At 39.7% G+C, this 23,002-nt stretch overlaps 1 protein-coding gene across 1 annotated transcript; it reads left to right on the forward strand.

Moving 5' to 3' along the window:
- Positions 1 to 3,012: 3,012 nt before the first annotated feature.
- Positions 3,013 to 21,698, forward strand: HAVCR1 (hepatitis A virus cellular receptor 1). Its single transcript, XM_070414192.1, has 8 exons — positions 3,013 to 3,205; positions 6,911 to 7,000; positions 8,555 to 8,647; positions 15,603 to 15,704; positions 16,361 to 16,416; positions 17,752 to 17,860; positions 19,397 to 19,433; positions 21,173 to 21,698. Exons 1-8 carry the CDS (start codon positions 3,013 to 3,015, stop codon positions 21,303 to 21,305), a joined length of 813 nt encoding a protein of 270 aa, XP_070270293.1. The 3' UTR covers positions 21,306 to 21,698.
- The last annotated feature ends 1,304 nt before the right edge of the window (positions 21,699 to 23,002 follow it).

Here is a 23,002-nt window from a genome sequence, read left to right on the forward strand (position 1 = left end):
TTTTTTTTTATTCTGGCATTTATTTACCTTCCATGGCTGTCACTGGAGCTGAGAGCCGGCTTTCTCTCTGAGGCTCGGCTGAAAGCAGGTTTCTGGCCTTTGTTTTCTGTATTTGAAACAATGTTGCGACTCCAGCTCTGAGATCCTGGCTGACTGACAGGAGCTTTCTGGAGTTTTGTTTATCTTCTATAAATGTTACTATGTTTCCAACTGAAGCTCAGAGGCCGGAGGGGAATGTTGGAGTCCACAGCAAGCCTCCTGTTAGCTTCCAGCTGCCTGGCTGCCGGCCGCCATCTTGGCTGACAGTTAATTTGCATATACTCACTGATTAGCCAATGGGAAGGGTAGCGGTCGTACGCCAATTACCATGTTTCTCTTTTATTAGTGTAGATATATATATACACACACACACACACACTTTAACTGCATTTGACAATATAGGGCTTTAAAAATATGTATATTTTTATTGATTTCAGAAAGAGGAAGGGAGTACATCAATGATTAACAGCCAGTAGCTCAATTTTTAAAATATATTTAAATAAACACTGCCTTTATAATTATTCAGTGTGTGTATACACTTTTTGGGACACCCTATCTTTTAATTCAAAACATTCTATGAGATAGAGAAAATTTTAGGAATAGACACAACCTAAATTTAAAAATAATAATCATCAGATGTGATGTGATTATGGGGAAAAGTTCATTTAAATTATACTTTCATACTACATTTTTAAGTTAGCATGCTTTATTTGTAATCTACAAATGATGTTAGGCAAAATTAAATATTATAGGAATCCAGAGAAAAAATAGACTCTTACTTTACATAATAATCTATTTTATTCTCAGAGCATTTTGAGACTCACAGCCCAGTCTTAACATGGCACTTGAGCAAGGACTGATTAGTTGGGGTATGTAAAGTACCACATAGAGAATATAGTCAATAATATTTTAATAACTATGAATGGTGTCAAATAGGTACTAGACTTATTGGGATGATCACTTCATAAGTTATATAAATGTCTAATCACTATTTTTACACCTTCAACTAACATAACATTGTATATCAATTGTAATTTAAAAATAAAAAACTTAAGTAAATAAATAAGATTAGTTGGTACATCTCAGACTTCATTTAAGGACCAACTTGACTGCATTTGACAATATAGGGCTTTAAAAATATGTATATTTTTATTGATTTCAGAAAGAGGAAGGGAGTACATCAATGATTAGAGAGAATCATTGATAGGATGCCTCCTGCACGCCCCCTCCTGGGGATTGAGCCTGCAACCAGGGCTTGGGTCCTGACATGGAATTGACCCTTGCCCTCCTGGTTCATAGATTGATGCTCAACCACTGAGCCATACCAGGCGGGTGAAATATGGGGTTATTAATGCCATTACCACAAGAAAGAGTTTTTGTTTTTAAGTGGCTTAACTTAGTACTTGATTGAATGTTCTCTAATTCTCTGGGTTCACCATGGGAAGTGGGCCTCGCTCAAGTGCTATGCTCATCTCCTCATAAGAATGATTTCTACTTGGATTTTTTTTGGACATGATCTCTCTAAGATCAATAAAAGTATATTTTTAAAAAACCCCTTTATCGTCCAATGCAGTCAAGTTGGTCCTTAAATGAAATCTGATGAACAAAATAGATCCAGAAACATAGAAGCATAGAACAGACTGTGGAATCTCAGAGGGGGAGGGTGGGTGGATGGGAAGAGAGCAACCAAAGAACTTGTATGCATATATGCATAACCCATGGACACAAACAGTAAGATGGTGAAGGCCTGAGGTGGGGGCAAAGGGGAGGGGAAAGGGAACATACGTAATACTTTCAACAATAAAGACTTAATTAAAAATATGTTTTTATTGATTATTTTAGAGAGAGAAGGGAGAGGGAGAGGGAGAGAGAGATAGAAGCATCAATGAGAGAGAAACATCAATCTGCTGCCTCCTGCAAACTCCTACTGGAGAATGAACCCTCAACCCATATAGGGTGACCTCTTGGTGCATGGGACAATACTCAACCAACTGAGCCACACCAGCCAGGGCCCCAACAATAATTTAAAGAAAACATTAGCTCTGCTTATTTTTATGAGAGATGGTTAATGAGGTGACTTCATTTGGAATAGACATTTTAAAAATTGCAATAAAAATTAAAACTTAATTGCAATGGCATTTTCAAATGTATTTCATTGAGACAGTAATTGGATTTAGGGAAGGGGAAAAGCGACATGTATACATTACTTATTTAATAATCAAATACCTGTCAAATGCAGAATGAAATACATTCTCATGTATTGATAGAGTGTCATTTGGTTCAAATATTTTGGAAAGAAATTTGAAAAAAGTAATTCTGCTCTTCCTCCTGATAATTTCTATTTTAGAAATTTATCCTATCAGGAAACAATCCTAAATAAAGAAATAAGTTTAATAGCCCTAGCCGGTTTGGCTCATTGGTAGAGCGAGGCCCATGGACTGAAGAGTCTAAGATTCAATTCTGGTCAAGGTTATGTACCTCAGGTGCAGGAGGCAACCAGTTGAACCAGTTGATTGATGTGTCTCTCTCACATTAATGTTTCTCTGTGTCTCTCCCCATCCTTTCCATGCTCTCTAAAAATCCACGAAAAAATATCCTAGGGTAAGGACTAACAAAAAATAAAAATAAGTTTAAATTATTTGTTGTTTACAACTATCAAAAAACCAAAATGCTGATAAAGATTTAAAGAAAAAAACTGATAAAAATTTTTAGTTTTAAGATTAAAGTCACATGATTACAAATGAAATAAATCATATAAAAAAGTAAGTGGGCATAAATGTAAAATTAAATATTGAGGCCTCAGACTCTATTTTCTTTTTATTTGCAGATGCTGTAGTTTCTGTGTCATATGTGACTGGAGTGGTGGGTCAGTCTGTCACGCTACCCTGTATCTTTTCAACAGCTCATGAAATCTCACCCATGTGCTGGGGTCGAAGGGCATGTCCTTCATTCAGTTGCTCAAATGAACTCATAATGACTGATGGCTACCATGTCACCTTTGAGAAGGACAAACGTTATAGGATGAATGGAATCATTTCCAGAGGGAATTTGTCTCTAACCATACAGAATGCAGCCTTGTCTGACACTGGCACCTATTGTTGCCGTATTGAGTTCAAAGGGTGGTTTAATGGTTATAAAAAGAATATATTTTTGGAGATAAAGCCAGGTGAGTTTATCTTCCTTTGATCACTTCATGTGCATGAACTGAGATGTTTACTGTTTGGTAGTGATATTCTTTTCCTTTAAGAAAGAAAGAGGAGGTTCCTCAATCCTGTTTTTTAATAACTTTGGGGAAATAGAATTACTTACTTGTGAAGAATGAAGTGTTAAATAACCTAGAGTCAAGAGTGTAGACTAGAGGGCCTTCCCAGTCTGCAGTGCTTCAAAAATGCTGGATAGTTCATGAAGAGGCATTCATGGCTCCATAGGGAGATGAGGTGAATATTTTTCTCAAACTAAAATTATTCAATATAAACAACTACACTTTTTCTCTGAGTTGATGTCACTGAAAATTTATAAAATGAACTTTCTTTTTTTTTTTAAACATATTTTATTGATTTTTTACAGAGAGGAAGGGAGAGGGATAGGAAGTTAGAAACATCGATGAGAGAGAAACATCCATCAGCTGCCTCCTGCACACCTCCTCCTGGGGATGTGCCCGCAACCAAGGTACATGCCCTTGACCAGAATCGAACCTGGGACCCTTCAGTCTGCAGGCCGACGCTCTATCCACTGAGCCAAACTGGTTAGGGCTAAAATGACCTTTCTTAACATTTCAAACCTAAAATGGAGATTTTTAAATGTATAGACAATATTGTATAAGAGATTGTCAAGTAGATACATTACCAACTCAATCTTGTTGCATATGCATTGTGTAAGCATATATAGTCCCACCTCCACACTCTGCCTTACCTTGGATTTCATGAAGCATAACTCATATTATATTGTGATATTGCTTGTTTAAAAATTAAAATGACATTATCCTATATAATAAAAGCCTAATATGCTAAGTGTCCGGTCATCCCTTCAACCAATCAAAGCGTAATATGCTAATGATATGCTAAGGCCGCTCCACCGCTCGCTATAACGTGCACTGACCATCAGGGGCAGACACTCTGAATGGTAGGTTAGCTTGCTGCTGAGGTCCAGTTAATTGGGACAGAGCAAGACAGGTTGGACACGCCCTGGAGCCTTCCCAACGTCCCTCCCTGGCCCCAATCGTGCACCGGTGGGGTCCCTCGGCCTGGCCTGCACCCTCTCGCAATCCGGGCTGAGGGACCCCCTCTCCACGAGTGCATGAATTTCGTGCACCGGGCTTCTAGTTGTAATATAAAAACTGATGCATCCCAATAACTGTTTATTAGTTGCCTTTAAAATTTTCATGAAATACAAAAATATGGCAAATTCACATTTCTTCTCTCTTGAGATGGACATTATAATGGCCCAGGTTTCTGAGTTCTTCCTTAATCTCCTTCCAGTAAAGTCTTATATTGACAGTAGAATACAATATTTGTGACCTTAATAAGCTGAGTCTCTTTATCATTTTTATTAAATTAAGAACATTTTATTTGCATCCTCTCAAATTTTGGACTAGGTTATTTCCTTTAAAGAGACAAGTAAGAGCCCTAGCTGGTTTGACTCAGTGGATAGAGCATTTGCATGTGGACTGAAGGGTCCTTGGTTTGATTCTGGTCAAAGGCACATGCTCGGGTTGCAGGCTTGATCCCCAGGAGGAGGCATGCAGGAGGCAGCCAGTCAATGATTCTCTCTCATCATTGATGTTTCTATCTCTCTCTCCCTCCCACTTCTTCTCTGAAATCAATTAAAATATATATATATATATATATATATATATATATATATGATTGTTAAAAAGGCAAGTAAGATAAGGTCAGTTCAGATGGAAAAAACAGCTGACTCTGTGGAAACTATGTCTGGGAAGCAATTCAGAGAAGCCAAAGAAGCTGATGAGATAGAGCTATATAGACAGATATGTGGAGGCAGCACATGGAGAAGAGATTATGATTATGAAATTTTGGGAGTTGTGAAATTATTTTGATCCATCTGAATTTTTTAAATATATTTTATTGATTTTTTATAGAGAGGAAGGGAGAGGGATGGAGAGCTAGAAACATCGATGAGAGAGAAACATCGATCAGCTGCCTCCTGCACACCTCTGACTGGGGATGTGCCCGCTACCAAGGTACATGCCCTTGACTGGAATCGAACCTAGGACCTTTCAGTCTGCAGGCCGACGCTCTATCCACTGAGCCAAACCGGTCAGGGCAATCCGTCTGAATTTTTAAATGTGATATGGAATGGAATAAGTAGGAAACTTTAAAGTCCTCCCAATCCTTTGATAGATATTTGAGCCTCTAATAACCAAGTCTTTGCTTAAGTTTTCTTTCATTTTTTATAGGCTCAGCTTACTCCTCACCTTTCTGTTAGAGCTTTCCTCACCTGCATCTACACTTATATCTTCCTAGCTTCTTCCTGGGGAAGATATTTTCTACTGATGAGGACAAGTTTGTTACTAGATCTGTCTTGGTTTCCTCTTCTTTATTGTTCATTGTGCTCCTTTGATCAGATTTTTTTGCATGCTTGCTTTTTTCTCTATATTAGGTATTAGGTTTTTAAATGAAGGGAAAGGATTAGTCTGTATACTTCTTAAAAGCCTCTGACTGTAGCTTAGATCAGGGCCAGCCAACATTATAGCCTAGGGCCACCATATCACATTCAAAACAGGCCCAGCATTTTTTTTTTCATAGATAAGCTTTATTGGAACAGCTATACTCACTCCTTGTACTAGCAGGACTGTGGCTGCTTTCACACTGACAGAGCTGAGCTGCTGACAATGAGGCCATAGGAAAGCCTAACACATTTACTGTCTGGCCCTTTACAGGAAGTTTGCTGACCTCTGCTTAAGACTAATGCCTTGCATGTAATAGATACAAAAATTTTTTGAAAAAGAGTTTAGTCTGTTCAAGGCACAGATGTGCTTAATTCCAAATGAAACTGATTCTTTAAAAGGAAGAGCGTTCAAACCAATTGTCTGCTCTCTAAGGGTTTCTTTTATTGTGAGTAGAGTTGAGTTTGAAGGAAACTATATATATAAAGGTACCTGTTAAGCAAAATGTACACATTCTTGAATCAAGCCTTCATTGATCTGCATTTTTGCCAGGCACTGGGTTTGGGCTTAATTCTAATGTCAGCACTCTCTGGGTAGCTCTGAGACCTTCCGTAAATGGTTTGCAATCCAAAACCCTATCTGACCCTGGAAAGAGACAAAGATACTACCTGTGGTCTAGTCCACCTTCCAGCCAATATATAAAGTGTCTGTGTGATCTTATCTATGCTAGTGGGTGTGAGTTAGTCCTCATTTAGGGTGCAGGTCTCTTTGGAGGGTATCCTTAAGACTGAAATGAATGCTATGTGTTAATTAATATCTTTTTAACTTTCTGGGCCTAAGAACTATTTTTAAATTTAGTCATTCACCACTGAGAGGACAAAGACAGGTCCAGGCTCTAGACATTTTCCCTGCCTCCCCCATATTTACAAAGATACATAAATCTGATATGTGTGGTTGGTCTTCTCAGAGTGCTTCAGTGTTAATCCTGGGTATCCTTTATCCCCTCTGAACCTCCTCGTATATATTCTTGCAATTCAGCTATCTCTGTTTTCTTTGGCTTTTCTTCAAGCCCTCCCCTGTAAGGATCTCATTAACCAAGGACAGGAGGTCATAGTTCAGGGCAAATTAGTGCCCAGCTTCACTTGAGGATAGTTTCTCATTGGTTATGTTGATGTACAGGCCCAGCACAAAGCTCTTGTTCCCTGCTGCTTGATTAACCCTTGCTTTCATGTTGATTTCTAGCTCCACCTAAGGTCACCAGTGTTCCAACACCATCTAAAGTCTTCACCTCTGCTCCTACAACTCCAACACCAACACTGAACCATAAGACAGGTAAAATGATATGTTTCTGAGACTTTAAGCCTTCTAATGAGTGGATAAAGGCCACTAGAGTATGTGTTAAGGCAGAGTTACCATCTATGCTAAAGGTTTTTCCCTGGGTTCCATAGGGCCTCGTGTGATCTGTGAAACCTTGTCCTATGTTACATGCACCTAATAGGTATCTTCAGAGTGAAGGGACTAATTAAAAAAAAGAAAGATTCTCAAAGGGTTTCATCATTAGCCAAAAAACCAAGACCTATGATATTAGACAACGAATGATGTGGATTTGGTCTAGTAGGCACTGGTTTATGAATAAAATCTATGCAATTCTAGAGAAGAAGGGAAATCTGAGTGGAATTCCTTTAGTCCTCTCTGAAGTTGGACCCTTCATACAAGGATAACAAGCCCACCACTAGTTTTACCTGTAATATTTTATTGAAAGAACCATTTCTAATCATTGTACCATCAGGTAGGTCTATGGCTGCTTTCACAATGACAGAGTTGAACATCAGCCAGACTACAGCCGCCAAACCCTAACACTTTCATCTGGCTGTTTACTCAAGATTTGCTGACCTGTGCTTTAGACTAATGCCTTGCATGTAATAGACACTAAAAAATATTTGTTGATTTATGTTTTTTGCACATCATAGCAAAAATTGGCTTGATTCCAAATTCAACTGTATCTCTCCAAAGAAGAGCTTTTAAACCATTGGCCTCCTGTGCAAAGGTTCTCTTTTTTTCTAGTTATTAAAATTGAGATTCAAGGAAGCTCCTAGTGGGATACAAAGGTTCCTGGTGAGGAAAAAGTACACATTGTTGATCAGTATTCATTGATGACCTTTTGTGCCAGGCACTGTGTTTGTGCTTAATTCCACTGCCATCTCTCTCTCTGGGTAGCTCTGAGACTTTCTGTAACTGCTTTGAAATCCTAAATCTGCTCTGTCATGGAAAGAGCCCAAGTTATTACCTTTTTCATCTCTTATTTGGGAAGGAATCATTGGTGGTCTAATTCACCTTTCAACCAAGTGTATAATGTATAAATGGTCTGCGTGATCTAGCATATACTTGTGGTGTGAGTTAATTTAGGTGCTGGACTCCTGGGAGGGTATCCTCAGGACTGACTGAAATGAATGCAATTTATTGGGTAATCATTCTGGGCCTGGAACTACTGTCTAAATTTTAGTCATTCACCACAGAGAGGACAAAGTCAGTTCTTGGCCCTGGACACTTTCCCCACCTCACCAATGTGTAGAAGGATATGTAAATCTGATATGCATGGCTGGTGTCTTCCAAGTGCTTCTGTGCATAATCTGAGTAACCTTTTTCACATCTGAAGCTCCTGGAATCTATACTTTTCAATGTAGCTGTTTCTTTTTTGAAGGTTGGTCCTCAATCCCAGCCCGGTCAGATTCTAGTAGACTAAGGACTAGGACTCTGAGCTCACGGGAGATTAGTGCCCAGTTCTGCAGGGGACAGTCTCTCATCGGATGTGTGTGTGTGCAGGCCCAGCACAAAGCTCTCATTCTCTGCTGCTTGATTAATCCTTGCTTTCATGTTGATTTCTAGCTCCACCTAAGGTCACCATGGGCCCAGCATCACCTATGGTCTCCATGTCTGCTTCTACAAAGCCGGGAGGAGGGCAGCAGAAATTCAAGACAGGTAAACTGATATGTTTTCTAGCCCTAGGCCCTCCAATGAGAGGATGTAGACAGCCGAGGGCATGTGCTAAGGCAGAGTTACGATTCTAGGGTATGAATTCTTTCTTGGTTTCTAAACGTGGACTTCACAGTATCTTTGAATCTCTGTTCCGTGTGTGTGTGTGTGTGTGTGTGTGTGTGTGTGTGTGTGTTTTACCTCTAAGTACTTTTAGAGTGAGGGAACTTTTTTTTATTTTTAACAAATGAGATTCTCAAAGGGGTTTTTTATTATCCCCAAATCTCAGACATCTTGGACATCTAATGCAGATGGTGAGGATTTGGCCTAGTGGAGCACAGGTTTATGAGGAAAGTCTAGGCTATGCCAGGAAGTAGGGTTAGGCTAATGAGAGTCTGTCCTCATGTTCTAGACATTTTCTCCACCTCACACATGTTTATGAAGATACATACATCTGATATGCATGGTCTTCAGAGTGCTTCAGTGTAAATTACAGGTTTCCTTTTCATCTGTGAAACCCCTGGGAAATACACTTTCTTATACAGCTGATTTCTTTTTTCCAGTGTGACTTCAAGCTCTCCCCTGTGAGAGTCTTTTTGAGCAAGGACAGGAACTCTGAGCTCGGGATATTAGTGCCCAGTTCTGCAGGGGAACCCAGTGCCTCACTGGCTTTGTTGATGTTCATGCCCAGCACAAAGCCCTTGTTTTTTCCTGCTGGGTTTATACTTGCTATCCTGTGGATTTCTAGCTGCACCTGAGCTCACCAGGGTCCCAAGATCACCTGGGGTCTCCACCTCTGCTATAGCACCAGTTCACCCTCAGAACATCTCAAAAAAGAAAGTGATGTGTTTTTGAGCCCAGAGGCCTTGCAATGAGAGGATGTAGACCACCCAGGGTATTATTATAAGGTGGAAGTATAATCTAGGATTAATGTTCTTCCCTGGGTTAGAAATTTAAGCTTCATAGTAGCTGACAATCCTCATTCCAGATTTGTTGTTTCCTTTGTAGTTGTAAGTATTTTCAGTGAAGGGGACCATAGTTTTTTTTAAATCAGATTCTCCAGGGGATTAATTATTAGCCCACAAGTCCCCAGACCATTTCTCTTTGACATCTAATGAGAATGGTGTGGACTTGGCTCAGTTGAGCACAGGTCCCAGGGAGCTTGAAGTGGAGATCCTTTATCCACTGTGAAGTCAGAGCCTCATCTGGAAGGTAAGGCTTCATCAAGATGATCATTTCCTCTGTCTCCTGTGTGACAGGATTCATTCTAAGTTTTTTTCTTTACAAATTTTAATTTACTTAGTATTTTAAATTACAGTTGATATATGATATATTAGTTTTGGGTGTACAACCCCATGATTAGATGTTTATATAAGTAACAAAGTGATCGCCCTGATAAATTGAGAATCCATGTGACACCATATATAGTTATTATAAAATTACTGACTATATTCCCTGTGCTGTAGTTTACATCCCCGTGACTATTCTTGAAACTACCAATTTGTACTTCTAAATCCCTCGATCTTTTTCACCCATGAACCTGCTAAGTTCTTTACAAGTATTACATTACTTGATTCTTATGCCAGCCCTACCCATTGTAGGTGTGATTCAATTCTGTTTTATATTTGTGTGAACCTAGGCACAGAGTCTAATTTCATTGTTGAAAGGCATATGGGTAGAAAGTGGTTGAGTCAGGATTCAGTCTCCATTAGTTTGAATTTGGGACTGTGGGTATAACTACCAAATGGTGTTTCTCCATGAGACCTGAAGTTATATTAGGATGAATTTGTCCTGATCTGACATCTTCACTGAAAAAGCCCTTTATATAATTATCCTGTCTTTTTATGTCACTCAGTGATAGTTTTGCTTCTAGCATTCTTTCCTTTAGTAGGTAGCATAAAAATTGAAAAAAAAAAATGCTGTTTATACTGATGACAAAGTAAATATGTGATTTAAGGATTTCAGGAATTTAGAATGTATGGCTTTTTTCAATTCAGGCTACGTGCTTCACACCTCAAGTTTCAGATAGTTAAGTGTTTAATTGTAATACAAATAGAGAATAATTTGACATGAGTCAAGAAATAGGTTGGCCTCCTGTGGACTACTTCAGATTCAAACTTCTATTTTTAAGATTAAAAAGAAAACCTTTAGTGAAGATTCTCAAAACCTTCAAAACTTTTTGACTCCTTGAGGTTGTCTGGATTCTGAAGAGTAACAGAAATGTCTCAACCTCTTAGCCAGAGAAATCTGATGGAACATTGATTTTTCCTTAACTCCTATTGAGTCTTGTGTATATTTAGCCATAAGGGATCTGAAGCATTTGTGCTATAAGCTGAGTATGGAGGAGAGGGCATTAGGTTAAAACTCGGATTTTAGAGCCTTAAATGTATGTAAGAAAAATAGCTTTCTTCCAGGCAGCTGAACATACTAGAGAATCTGTTGACTCTCTTCTTTATTTTTTTTTAAAATATATTTTATTGGAGAGACCAAGATGGCAGCGTAGGCAAACACCGGAGACCGCTGCCGCAAACAACCATTTCAAAAATACAACTAAAAGACGGAACGGACATCACCCAGAACCACAGGAAGGCTGGCTGAAGAGAGACTCTACAACTAGAAGGAAAGAGAACAGCAAACCGAGGCTCAGAGGAGGTGCAGTGTGGAAAATACAAAGGTACCGAGGTGCGCGCGAAAGCGGGCTGGTGGCTGAGGGCACGGTTGTCGTTTTCGGTCGGGAGTGAGTCTCAGACTCTGGGCTCCAGATCCAGGCGAGTCTCTAGGGACCCAGACTCAAACGGGAGAAGCAGGATTATCCGGCATCAGTTGGAACCTGAGGGCAGCTTTCTCTCCGAGGTTTGCAGTGGCTGCCGGGGTTCGGAGAAGCAGAGCCTCTGGGAACAGGACTGAGAGCGGCCATAACTGCTCCCTCCGCCCGCCCTGTTGAGCCCGCCCCGCCCAAACCCTGTGCACAGCCATTTGCCCATCGCCTCAGGCAAAGGCTGGATTAGCGCCTCCCCAGAAGACAGACGTTTTCCACACAGCTGATTCCTACAGCCAGTCGGCCTGGTGGTCAAATCCCTCTAGTGTTAACTACAACAATTAAGGCTTGGCTAGAACAAGACTGCGCACAGAGACCACAAGGGGGTGCACCAAGAAAGCATAAAAGATGCGGAGACAAAAAAACATGACAGAAATGGAGGATATGGAGCTAAGAATCGCAATTTTGAGGGCTTGCTATAAACTTGAGCAGAGCCTCACGAAAACTAATGAGACCCTCGATGCTACGATAAAGAAATTAGAAAGTAAGCATACACGGACTGAAATAAAGAATATTATACCAAATAGCAGACCAGAGGAGCACAAGAATCAAACCAAAGATTCGACAAAAAACACCCAACTGGAAAAGCAAAATGAAAAAAGAATCCGAAAGTGTGAAGATAGTGTAAGGAGCCTCTGGGACAGCTTCAAGCGCACTAATTTCAGAATAATAGGGGTGCCAGAAGATGAGAGACGGCAAGATATTGAAAACCTATTTGAAGAAATAATGGCAGAAAACTTCCCCCACCTGGTGAAAGAAATGGACTTACAGGTCCAAGAAGCGAAGAGAACCCCAAACAAAAGGAATCCAAAGAGGACCACACCAAGACACATCATCATTAAAATGCCAAGAGCAAAAGACAAAGAGAGAATCTTAAAAGCAGCAAGAGAAAGAGACTCAATTACCTACAAAGGAATACCCATACGACTGTCAGCTGATTTCTCAACAGAAACTTTGCAGGCCAGAAGGGAATGGCAAGAAATATTCAAAGTACTGAATACCAAGAACCTACAACCAAGATTACTTTATCCAGCAAAGCTATCATTCAGAATTGAAGGTCAGATAAAGAGCTTCACAGATAAGGAAAAGCTAAAGGACTTCATCACCACTAAACCAGTATTATACGAAATGCTGAAAGGTTTCCTTTAAGAAGAGGAAGAAGAAAAAGGTAAAGATACAAATTGTGAACAACAAACATGCATCTATCAACAAGTGAATCTAAAAATCAAGTGAATAAATAATCTGATGTACAGAATGAACTGGTGATTACAATGAATCAGGGACATAGAAGGGGAATGGACTGACTATTCTTGGGGGGAGGGGGGGGAAGGGGAATGGGAGATGCGGGAAGAGAATGGACAAAAATCGTGCACCTATGGATGAGGACAGTGGGTGGGGAGTGAGGGCGGAGGGTGGGGCGGGAACTGGGAGAAGGGGAGTTATGGGAAAAAAAGAGGAACAAATGTAATCAGAACAATAAAGATTTAATTTAAAAAAAAATAAAAAATAAAAAAAATAAAATAAAATATATTTTATTGATTTTTTGCAGCGAAGAAGGGAGAGGGTTAGACTAGAGAGTTAGAAACATCGATGAGAGAGGAACATCAGCTGCCTCCTGCACACCCCCCCACTGGGGATATGCCTGCAACCAAGGTACATGCCCTTGACTGAAATCGAACCTGGGACCCTTCAGTCCACAGTGCGATGCTCTATCCACTGAGCCAAACTGGTCAGGGCTGACTCTCTTCTTTTAAATACATATATTTTTTATTGATTTCAGAGATGAAGAGAGAGATAGAGATAAATAGATAGATAGATAGGTAGATAGGTAAACATCAATGATGAGAGAGAATCATCAATCAGCTGCCTCTTGCAGGCCCCATACTGGAGATCAAGCCCACAACTGGGGTATGGTACCTTGATGGGGAATGGAACCATGACCTTCTGGTTCATAGGGCAATACTCAACCACTGAGCATACAGGCTGGGCATGTTGATTTTCTTAATATTGATTTAGCTTCTATATACTTAGTTTCACATAGTGTGTGTCTGTAAAAGTGTGTGGATTAGTCAACTTGGTTTAGTGAACATACAGGAGTTTTTGACTTCATTTAAAGTAGAAATTCAGAAGAAAAGATCTGTGTGACCTCCTGGGGAATCCTTTCTAATAAAAGGGTAATATGCAAATTAACTGTCACTCTGTCACAAAGTTGGTGGTGCCCATAGCCACAAGATGGTGGTGCCCAATCCTCTTAGCTCCACGGGGAGTCACCCAGTGGAGGGGGGCAGGCAAGGAGGCAGCCGCTGAGAGCGGGCAGCGTGAGCAGCCTGGTGGAATGCTTGCTTCCTTGCTGCTGCGACAAGGCAAGTGTTCTGCACCTGGCCTCTGATGGGCCTCTGGCCAGGCCGGGTCATGGAACACTTGCATAAGAATAGAAGGAACCAGTGAGCTGAGCAGAGTCGAGTGGCCCCTGACTCCTGGGCAAGGTCAAGTCCGGGCAGCCAGAGGGTGGAGGGGGTGGAGGATAGTGTGACAGGAGGTGCTGGTGGTGGAGGCACAGGGGTGAAGGCCAGCCAAGAAAGAGGAAGGAAGTCCTTTATCAGAGTTCCTGAAAACAGGGAGGGAAATCGTTTGCATTTCCTAGCCATGGATGGGCCTCTGGCCAGGCCTCGGAGCAGAACGCTTGCATTGCCCTGGCGACGAGGCAAGCATTCCGTGCCCGGCTCCTGATGGACCTCTGGGCCATGAAGAGCCTCTGAGCAGCAGGCATGGAGCGGCCAGGCCCCACAAAGAGCTACTGGTGCACGGATTTGTGCGCAGGGCTACTAGTATTAATTGATAATTAATTGAATTGAGCCTTATGTTTATCCTGATTGTTTCCTAAGAAGTTGGAGTTTAGAGTTGAGCTTCACAGTACAGGAAGGAGGTGAGCACTGGAGCTAATTCAATGCAGAAACATTTACTTTTACGTCCACTTCCTATCTATCCTCAGTGCCTCCAGCACATGTTCGTTTCCTAAAATATGCATGAAATGGTTGGATGTAAGATTAAAGGAGGAGGGGAGCAAAGAAAGATGCCCACAAGAAATCAAACTTGGGGAAGAAGTTAAGGTCAGAAGCCTTTTGCACAGACCTAAGTTGGATAGACTGATCATCTGACTTTCTTGTACTGTCCTGTTCTTTGTTCCTAAAGAGAGCTATGTCCCCACATCCTGTTACAGGGTTCAGTATTGGAGTAAAACATAAGAAAGGATGATGTTGAAATGTGAAGATGGTGGTGGGAAAGGGGAATCAGGAAGACTGATGAAAGGCAATAAGGAAAGCCCAGGTTTGCGAATTCTTGTCCAGCCAGCACCACTAATTTGCTTTAAGTTCTGTGGTGCTCCCCGGAGAGGGAACATGAAGATTTTATAAGGAGGCAAGTGAGGCATAGCGGTGTGCTTGAGAATTCTTAGTGACGCTTTTTGGTGAGAAATGGAAGATGAGTCAGATAACACAGGAAATCAGTCATTCAGAAGGAGTGAGCAGAATGCAACTGCAGAAGGAGCTGGGGTCACGGTCTACCAGGAACCTGGCCGAGGGCTGTGAATCATTACCAAGTTGAGAGATTGGGCAATGCAGTCACCTTGAAGAAACTTCAAGGCATTAAATATTGTGAGGGTGTATTCCGTGCTGGTACATATGTGCATCTCTCTAGAAAGATGTGTGGATGGATAATCGTGAAATTGAATAATGTCAGAAAATCCAGATTGAGGTTATTGTGAAGATGGGATGACAGATTAGTGTAAACTCCTAGGCCCTGTTTTATGAACATGAAATGTCATTTGTATGAATAAAAGCTTAATCGGGTGTCTTACATAAGATGCACTTTTGTAGGCATTACGCATTTAGGGACATCTTAAAAGTGTGGAAAGTGTGAAATAATTCTGTCTATAGATAACTATCCAAAACATTATCTATATAAGATTTACTCCTGATAATAAAAGACCTAGGTGGCAGTGCAATGCCTCAATGTTATCTTTGAATAAATTTCTAAGAAAGAGTTGAAGGTAATTCCAAATTTTAGGTTTGTTGCCTATTTTTGTTGGGGCTGGAGATTTTTCTCTACAAATAGAGCAGGGTTCTTGCATCCTTTTTATTTCAGAAACCACTTCATCTTCTCCACTGCACATAACAGAAACCCAGCCTATCAGACCACAGGAAGCAAGTACGACCACCTCATCATTGAACTCTTCTTGCCCAACAGGTAACTGCATTTTCTTTCCTGAAGACCTAGAGCATTCAAAATTTGAAAGTCATTGACATAGAGTTATGTGTACATATTTTGACATGAGTGCCGACACTGGCCCCTCAGCTATGTGACTAAAACAAATGTCTTACCCTCTCTGAATCTGTTTTCATCATTTCTAAATGGATGGATCATCATGTTCATGCAGAATCCTTGTGAGGATTAAATGAGATGAAGAGCTTGGGACATAGATATAGGGGGGTAAGTGATAGATACAATAGCAACTATGACTATTACGTAGATGTCCAAAGTACATACCGGTGGCACTTTTAACCTGGTTCCATGAATGACCTCTGTGCTCCTAAAATTATAGGTAAAACTTTTTATGGAATACATATTTTTCTCATAAAGAAGAAAAAAGGGATCCATTTTCACAGGTTCCATGACAAAATTCTTAAGAATCACACCTTACAGGATAGATTAATAAATGCTAGTAACTTGGTTTAATTCTTATAATGCCTGTTTCATTTGGCCATATGTATATATTTCTTGACCATATTTTTTACTCATCGTTTCTTTTATCACCAGAAAGCAATGCAAATATATTTCATGTTTGTAGTAAAAATTCAGTATTTTTTATAATTCTAACCAATTTCCAATTTCCTGTTGAACAGATGGGAATAGCACCGTGACCCAGCCTTCAGATAGCGGTTGGCAATACAATGAAACTGTAAGCAAATTCCTTCCTATTTTATTAGCCATATTCTCTGCTATGTTCTCCTGGAAGCAAGTTATATTTAGAGATTACTTCTGTAAGGCTAGCCCAAAGTTTAAAGTTCATATGGATACAGGTCGACCAGCTTGTTAGAAATGCCTAATAAGTGATGTTTTACTCATACATACACACAACACTCACCCACTATAGACTTTCTCCTGGCCATAAATTTGAACAAAAACGAATGAACTAATTCAAGGAGAGTGAGCTAACATACCATTCCCAGGAAGACTTCAGTTAACATTAAGGGAATAACATGCTGTGAGTCGGTATGGTGGCATGGGGGCTGTTCCAAACAATTATATTATGTAAGTGAAAGTGTGCTTGCTTTGAAATATGCCCCCCAATATCCTTTTCCAACTTGAATGCCTTCCATATAGAAATTTTGAGGCCAATGCTGAGATTTTCTCTACCTGATGTAATAAGTTTCCCCATAGGATGACTTATTAAGGTATTAATGTGTTAAACAACTTTGTGATTGAGTAAGTGACTAGGAAAGAGTCAGGATTCTGACTTCAGAGATTAAACTTTGATGCAGCAAGAAGCTTAATCCTTCTCACTGATCTTCCGCTTGCTTTCTGTTACAATCTCTACCTCGTGGGATCTTTTTAGTATTAGAACTAAGCTATGGAAAGAGGCCTGGCATGATGCCTGGCATGTTTTAAGCTTATTCTAGGAGGAGGATACTTACAAACTGCACCAGGAGATTTAAGCAAAATTTGCATTTCCACCCAATTGCACAATTTAAGTTCATTGTTAATCAGGGTTATGTCTATGAGCAGCCACTTTCAGGCCCATTTCTATAGACATGTATAGAATTTTGAATTATGTTTAAAACATAAACACTGTATCAAAGGCCAAATTCAATAATTCAGCACATTCAGATAGCATCAACAAGTGAACTTATATATGAACAAAAATTGTTTCTTTCTTTTAATATAAGAGGATGAAGCTTATTGAAATTTTAAAGAACAATATGGATAATTTACATATAATAAAGAACAGCCTTTGAACTACACTTTGAGCTTTGACAAGCACATGCACCCACAAAAATCTAACTCCAAGCATATATAAAATATTTCCACATCTCCAAATACATAATTGAATTTCTAATTGTCTGGGAATTTCACCATGGTTAGGACCTCAGGAGATCATTTGGTTTTGCCCCTCATGATCTAGAAGTAGACTAGAGCCAATAAAGATAAATGTGTCTGAATATGTTATTTTAAGAAATGTTTTCTGCCCATAATTCTAACAAGATGCTTTTTCAATCTGCTTATATTTCCTTAGGACACAATCTTGAAACAAAATACACAGAGGAACACCAGTAAGTTGTACATTGGACTCTGCAGTGCTGCCATGATATTGCTCACCATTTTGGCTGCCATACTTACCAAAAGTAAGTCGTTTGACCATTGTGCCTGAGGGAACAAAGTGAGGGTTCTGGAGCCAAACTACCTGGGTCCAAGGAGCTTCACATACCATGTACTTTTATTTATTTATTTATTTATTTATTTATTTTTTAAATATATTTTATTGATTTTTCACAGAGAGGAAGGGAGAGAGATAGAGATAGCTAGAAACATCGATGAGAGAGAAACATCGATCAGCAGCCTCCTGTACACCCCCTACTGGGGATGTGTCCGCAACACAGGTACATGCCCTTGACCGGAATCAAACCCGGGACCCATCAGTCCGCAGGCCGACGCTCTATCCACTGAGCCAAACCGGTTTCGGCCATACCATGTACTTTTGACATCACATAACTTCCCTGTTTCATAACCTTGTTCCTTTTGTTTCTTTTTTTAAAAAATATATTTTAATGATTTTTTTACAGAGAGGAAGGGAGAGAGATAGAGAGTTAGAAACATCGATAGGAGAAAAACATCAATCAGTTGCCTCCTGTACACCTCCCACTGGGGATGTGCCCGCAACCAAGGTACATGCCCTTGACTGGAATCAAACCTGGGACCTTTCAGCCCGCAGGTCAACGCTCTATCCACTGAGCCAAACCAGCCAGGGCTCCTTTTGTTTCTTAAAAATATTGGCCTGTAAAGAAAAAAGGCAATTTAAGTTCTCCATAGGAGAAATAAAACACTAAGAAATAAGAGTTTGTTGGGTGGAGTTGGGATTTGGAAGGCAACAAACCACTGTACTAAGTCCGATTTGTTCCCTCTTCCTCCTTCCTTCCCCTCAAGACCCCATTTTTGCTCCCATGAAGGATAATATTGTTGAGAGTCTTACAACACTCACTTAGCTAAAGAGGCAAATGAGACATTGGAGGGGAAACAGATTTCAGACCAAGGCTAGAATAACGGGTTTCAAAAACTAGCCATGCCAGACTCCATGAAAGAATGACAACTGTCCATTTCTTAAAATGAAATATAATCATTAATAACTATATTAAAGTAAGTTTGGGCATGTGTGTGGATACACTAAACCAGTGGTTGGCAAACTGCGGCTCTTTGGCCCCTGGAGTGTGGCTCTTCCACAAAACACCACTTGCGGGCGCGCACATACAGTGCGATTGAAACTTCGTGGCCCATGTGCAGAAGTCGGTATTTTGTGGAAGAGCCACACTCAAGGGGCCAAAGAGCCGCATGTGGCTCGCAAGCCACAGTTTGCAGACCATTGCTAAACCATTAATAAACATGAGATAGTTTGCACACCGGGGCTTATTTGGGTCCTACAGAGTCAGAAGGAGTTACCTGAAATTTTATAGGGAAGAGTGTAATCTGAGTTTTGTTTTCCTTTTTAAAAACCATTCTTCTAAATTTAATTTTTCTCTAAAGTCAATGAAAAAATCTCAATATATCCTCAGGGAAGGATTAAGAAAATGAAGTAATAGTAGAAATAATATATATGTTTTAGAAATGGTCTCATGAATTCTTTGGCTGACATGTTTTATTTTCTCTTCAACTCCTTTCCAATTTAGAATATTTATGTGGGAAAAGAAAGGTGTTTCATATAAGGTAAGCTTGAAAGGTTTGTGTCAATGCTTTTTGATGTTCATACTCTAATAAAAATAAAGAAAAAAATTATCTCTGTTCCTCTTCCCTTTCTCCTGAACTCTCCATTTACACCCTGGATCCTAAAAATTCTAGTTCAATGAGTGCCTCCATCGCTGCCCACACCTTCCAATGATATTTTTAGTTTTCTCTATTTCCCTGAAACTACTACAGAAACAGCACCCCAACCCTAAGCTCTCAGAGCAAGAGAACTAAATCACAATAGTGTTTGATGAAATTACATTTAGATGAGTTGTTTGGTTTGTTCTTGATTTTTCAGTGCTTTGTTTACTGAAAGCCTATTCTATTCCAAAGAGATGAACAAAACAGACACAACATAGAAGCAAGTCACCAGCGTCCTTTTCGTGCTTCCAGGCAGATAGCATGGGGAATGTAGACCAGGTTAGTGGGCTGTGTGAGTGAGCCTGATGGAGTAGGAGGCCACTGGCAAAGATCTGGAGGAAGACAACTCCAGGCTGAAGCAGTCCCCCACCCCCTGTTGTTCCACACCCAGCATGCTCTGCTGCTTTACATTGGTTATGTGGCCTCATAGGCATTTGATATACAATTTTGTAAATCTAACCTATTGCCCAGTTAAAGTTTAAGTCCTCTTTTAAGGGGACCTTGCTTAAAGCCCAAACTACTAAAAGAAGCAGGCTACTTGGGGTTGGTAGAAAGAAAAGGGGAGAGAGAGAGCATTTATGATGACACGTTTGGGGCAGCTATTTCACACTGACTCATTTTCAGCTGTTAACACAGAAATTGGTTCTCACATGTATGCCTGGTTCCTTTAATGATCTGAATTGAGTGAAGACTCTACATTTCATATAATTTCTGGGCAGGATCAGGTAATAAAAACCATCCCTATGTACAAATTATAAAGCAGCTATATAAAAACTCTACACATAACCTTTTTATACATTTGGTGTGTGAGTGTATGTGTTATGAAAGTCATCTAACTCTTGGCATTCACATTTTGACCATAAAGACACAGTAATATTTTTGACACCATGATCCAGTACACACTATTTTACTACTTTTATGCTCTGCTATTTTGTATTCTCTGTTTATCTTAAATACAGGAAGTAGGCTACTTCCTGTATCTAATAACCCTCTATAAAGAGTACAATCCACAGTTGGAAAAACACCAGGAAAACCATTTCATTAGCCACCTTTGTGAATATGCATCTTGATTTAGTACTTCCATTTGATGTCTGATAATTGTCTTAGATTTTAAAAATATTTTTATTGATTTCAGAAAGAAAGGGAGAGGGAGAGGAAGCGAGAGAAACACCAATGTTGAGAGAAAATCATCAATGGATTGCCTCCTGCATGCCCCACACCGGGGATTAAGCCTGCAGCCCAGCATGTGCGCTGACCTGGAATCGAACCGTGATCTCCTGGTTCATAGGTTGACAATGAACCACTGAGCCACGCTGGCCAGACCTGTCTTAGTTTTTTGATTTATGTATTCTAGTACATGGATGTCTTGAATGAGAATAGTCTGAATACATCTTAGATGTTTTTTTTCCAATTTTGCTTATTAAACAAACTTCCCCACAATTTAATATTTACAACTCTGAAATCTCCTAGTCATTTAATAGGTTGTGTGAATGGGGCTCTAGTGTTGCAGATAGACAAACGTGCTGTTCATTATTTAGAAATGATCTGCTTTTCACTTACTCATGTTATTCTTTTTGTAGCAAAGAGCCTCTGACCGGAACTTCACAAAATGGAACATCAGTGCGCTACCAACCACATGAGAATCTCTGCTTTGAGAACGATCTTTATAACGTTTATCAAGACCCATTGGTGCTAGGACCTTTAGGCCTTTGACTGCAGAAAGAAAGCACTGACCAGATCTCACCATGTCAGTTCTTTTAAGCTCCAGGATGATTTTTCTGTCAATATTTCATGGCGTTCCAATGTGTCTGTGATGTTGGTTAGAGTATCTTTAGCTCATCAGTGTGAAGTCAAACCTCATTGGTAATTAGTCTTCATTTTTTATATTAAAATTGGCTCAATTTTTCTGGTCATAGCAGAGCCCTCTCCTAAATATGAACTGAACACTTTAGAATTGTATATTCTGTACAGACCTTATGAATCCTGTATCCATTAAGAATTCTCATTGGGTAGACATGAAATGAACCAATACGTTGGTCACTAAAGCTGTCACAAGGAGGGGAATAGGACTTAAAATCAGCAAATTTCGATTTGGTACTTAAATGAATTCACTTGGAAGCATTTCATGATTAACTCTTGTGTGTGTGTGTTTTTTTTAATCTTGCAATCAAAACATTACATTTCTTAAGTTCCCCCAAAGGTTTCAAATTATGGAGGCACACAGATTTTTATTTCCTTCATGGGGAAATAGTGTGATTTCACCATTAGATCTTTTTGTTCATGGCTCTGAAAATATGAGGTTTTAAGTGCTTAAGCACTTAAAAGGGGCCAGGGTGGGGCTTTTAAAAGAAGAAGCTAGGGTGGTGAGTGGATCAAGTAAATAGGTGGAGAAAACCAAAGGCCATGTGATTTAACACATGTGTGCTACTTCTGCTACATATGTGCCACATATAGACAACCATCAGGGATTCTGAACTAACTTTTAGAATGATGCAGTACAGAGATAAATAAAAGGGCAAAAGAATGGGAGAGGTTAGGGCAAGAGGCCTCTGCCTTAGAAAAGTAAGTGCAAATCTAAGTCTGTTTGAGAGTGTTACTAGTTTCAACTGGAATTCTAAATTGACCCAAAACCACTTTGATTAAAATTATTTTAGAAGGATGATTTTTTTAAAATCATCAATTCCAATGCTGTTCCTTTTCCACAAATGAATTAAATTTTTGGTTTTGCCAAGAGAGCTAAAGCCAAAAAAGGTAAGGATATTTTTAGCCACCAGAAACTTTTTTTTCTTCATATCAGAAACATTTTGACATGAATAGTTCACAAGGCTGGGTAGTAATTTCAATTTGAGTTAATTTTGAAATAATTCACACTTGATGTTCAGTGCTACCCACACCAAAGTGGCCTAGGAGGGAAGGATGCTTGTTTTTGAAGGCAACATTTTTTATATATAACTACAGAATTCTAGAAAATTATAGCACCTCTGAATAAAGGTTATAGTATATGGGCAAATTATATTGTTGAGCATTGTCCACTGCGTTTCCCAAATAGGGTGAGATTAATATGGTTTATACATTTTTGTTCAAACCACAGCGTTTTTCTTTTAAATTCAAGACAACATGCAGGAGGCAGCTTATGTATATTGCACATTGATGTTTCTCTCTTTTCCCCTTCTCCTCTAAAAATCAAACTATTCTTTAAGACAAACAAATGAATGAACAAATAAATAGGCAAGCTAGTGTGGCTGCAGCAAAGTGAGTGAGGAGGTTTGGAAAGAGATTAGCTGGAGACATGGGCACTTTCTCACGGGGGCTGAATGCAAAGGGCCCTATGAAAACATCTGTTGAGAAGAGTCCCACTCTTAGGAAACAAAACACTTCATGTAAAGGGTTGAACATTCTATGCACCACCA

This window comes from Myotis yumanensis, unplaced genomic scaffold (genome assembly GCF_028538775.1).
Source record: "Myotis yumanensis isolate MYYU_CA2020_CCGP unplaced genomic scaffold, mMyoYum1.0.hap1 SCAF_5, whole genome shotgun sequence".
In the NCBI taxonomy this organism is placed as follows: Eukaryota; Metazoa; Chordata; class Mammalia; order Chiroptera; family Vespertilionidae; genus Myotis; species Myotis yumanensis.

What these genes read in the sequence shown, in the direction of transcription:
- HAVCR1 (XM_070414192.1), top strand. Translation starts at nt 3,013, where the DNA reads ATGACTGATGGCTACCATGTCACCTTTGAGAAGGACAAACGTTATAGG. An exon ending in GCAGCAGAAATTCAAGACAG is followed by an intron (nt 8,648 to 15,602) that starts GTAAACTGATAT and finishes TTTTTATTTCAG; the next exon opens with AAACCACTTCATCTTCTCCA. An exon ending in GTTGGCAATACAATGAAACT is followed by an intron (nt 16,417 to 17,751) that starts GTAAGCAAATTC and finishes ATATTTCCTTAG; the next exon opens with GACACAATCTTGAAACAAAA.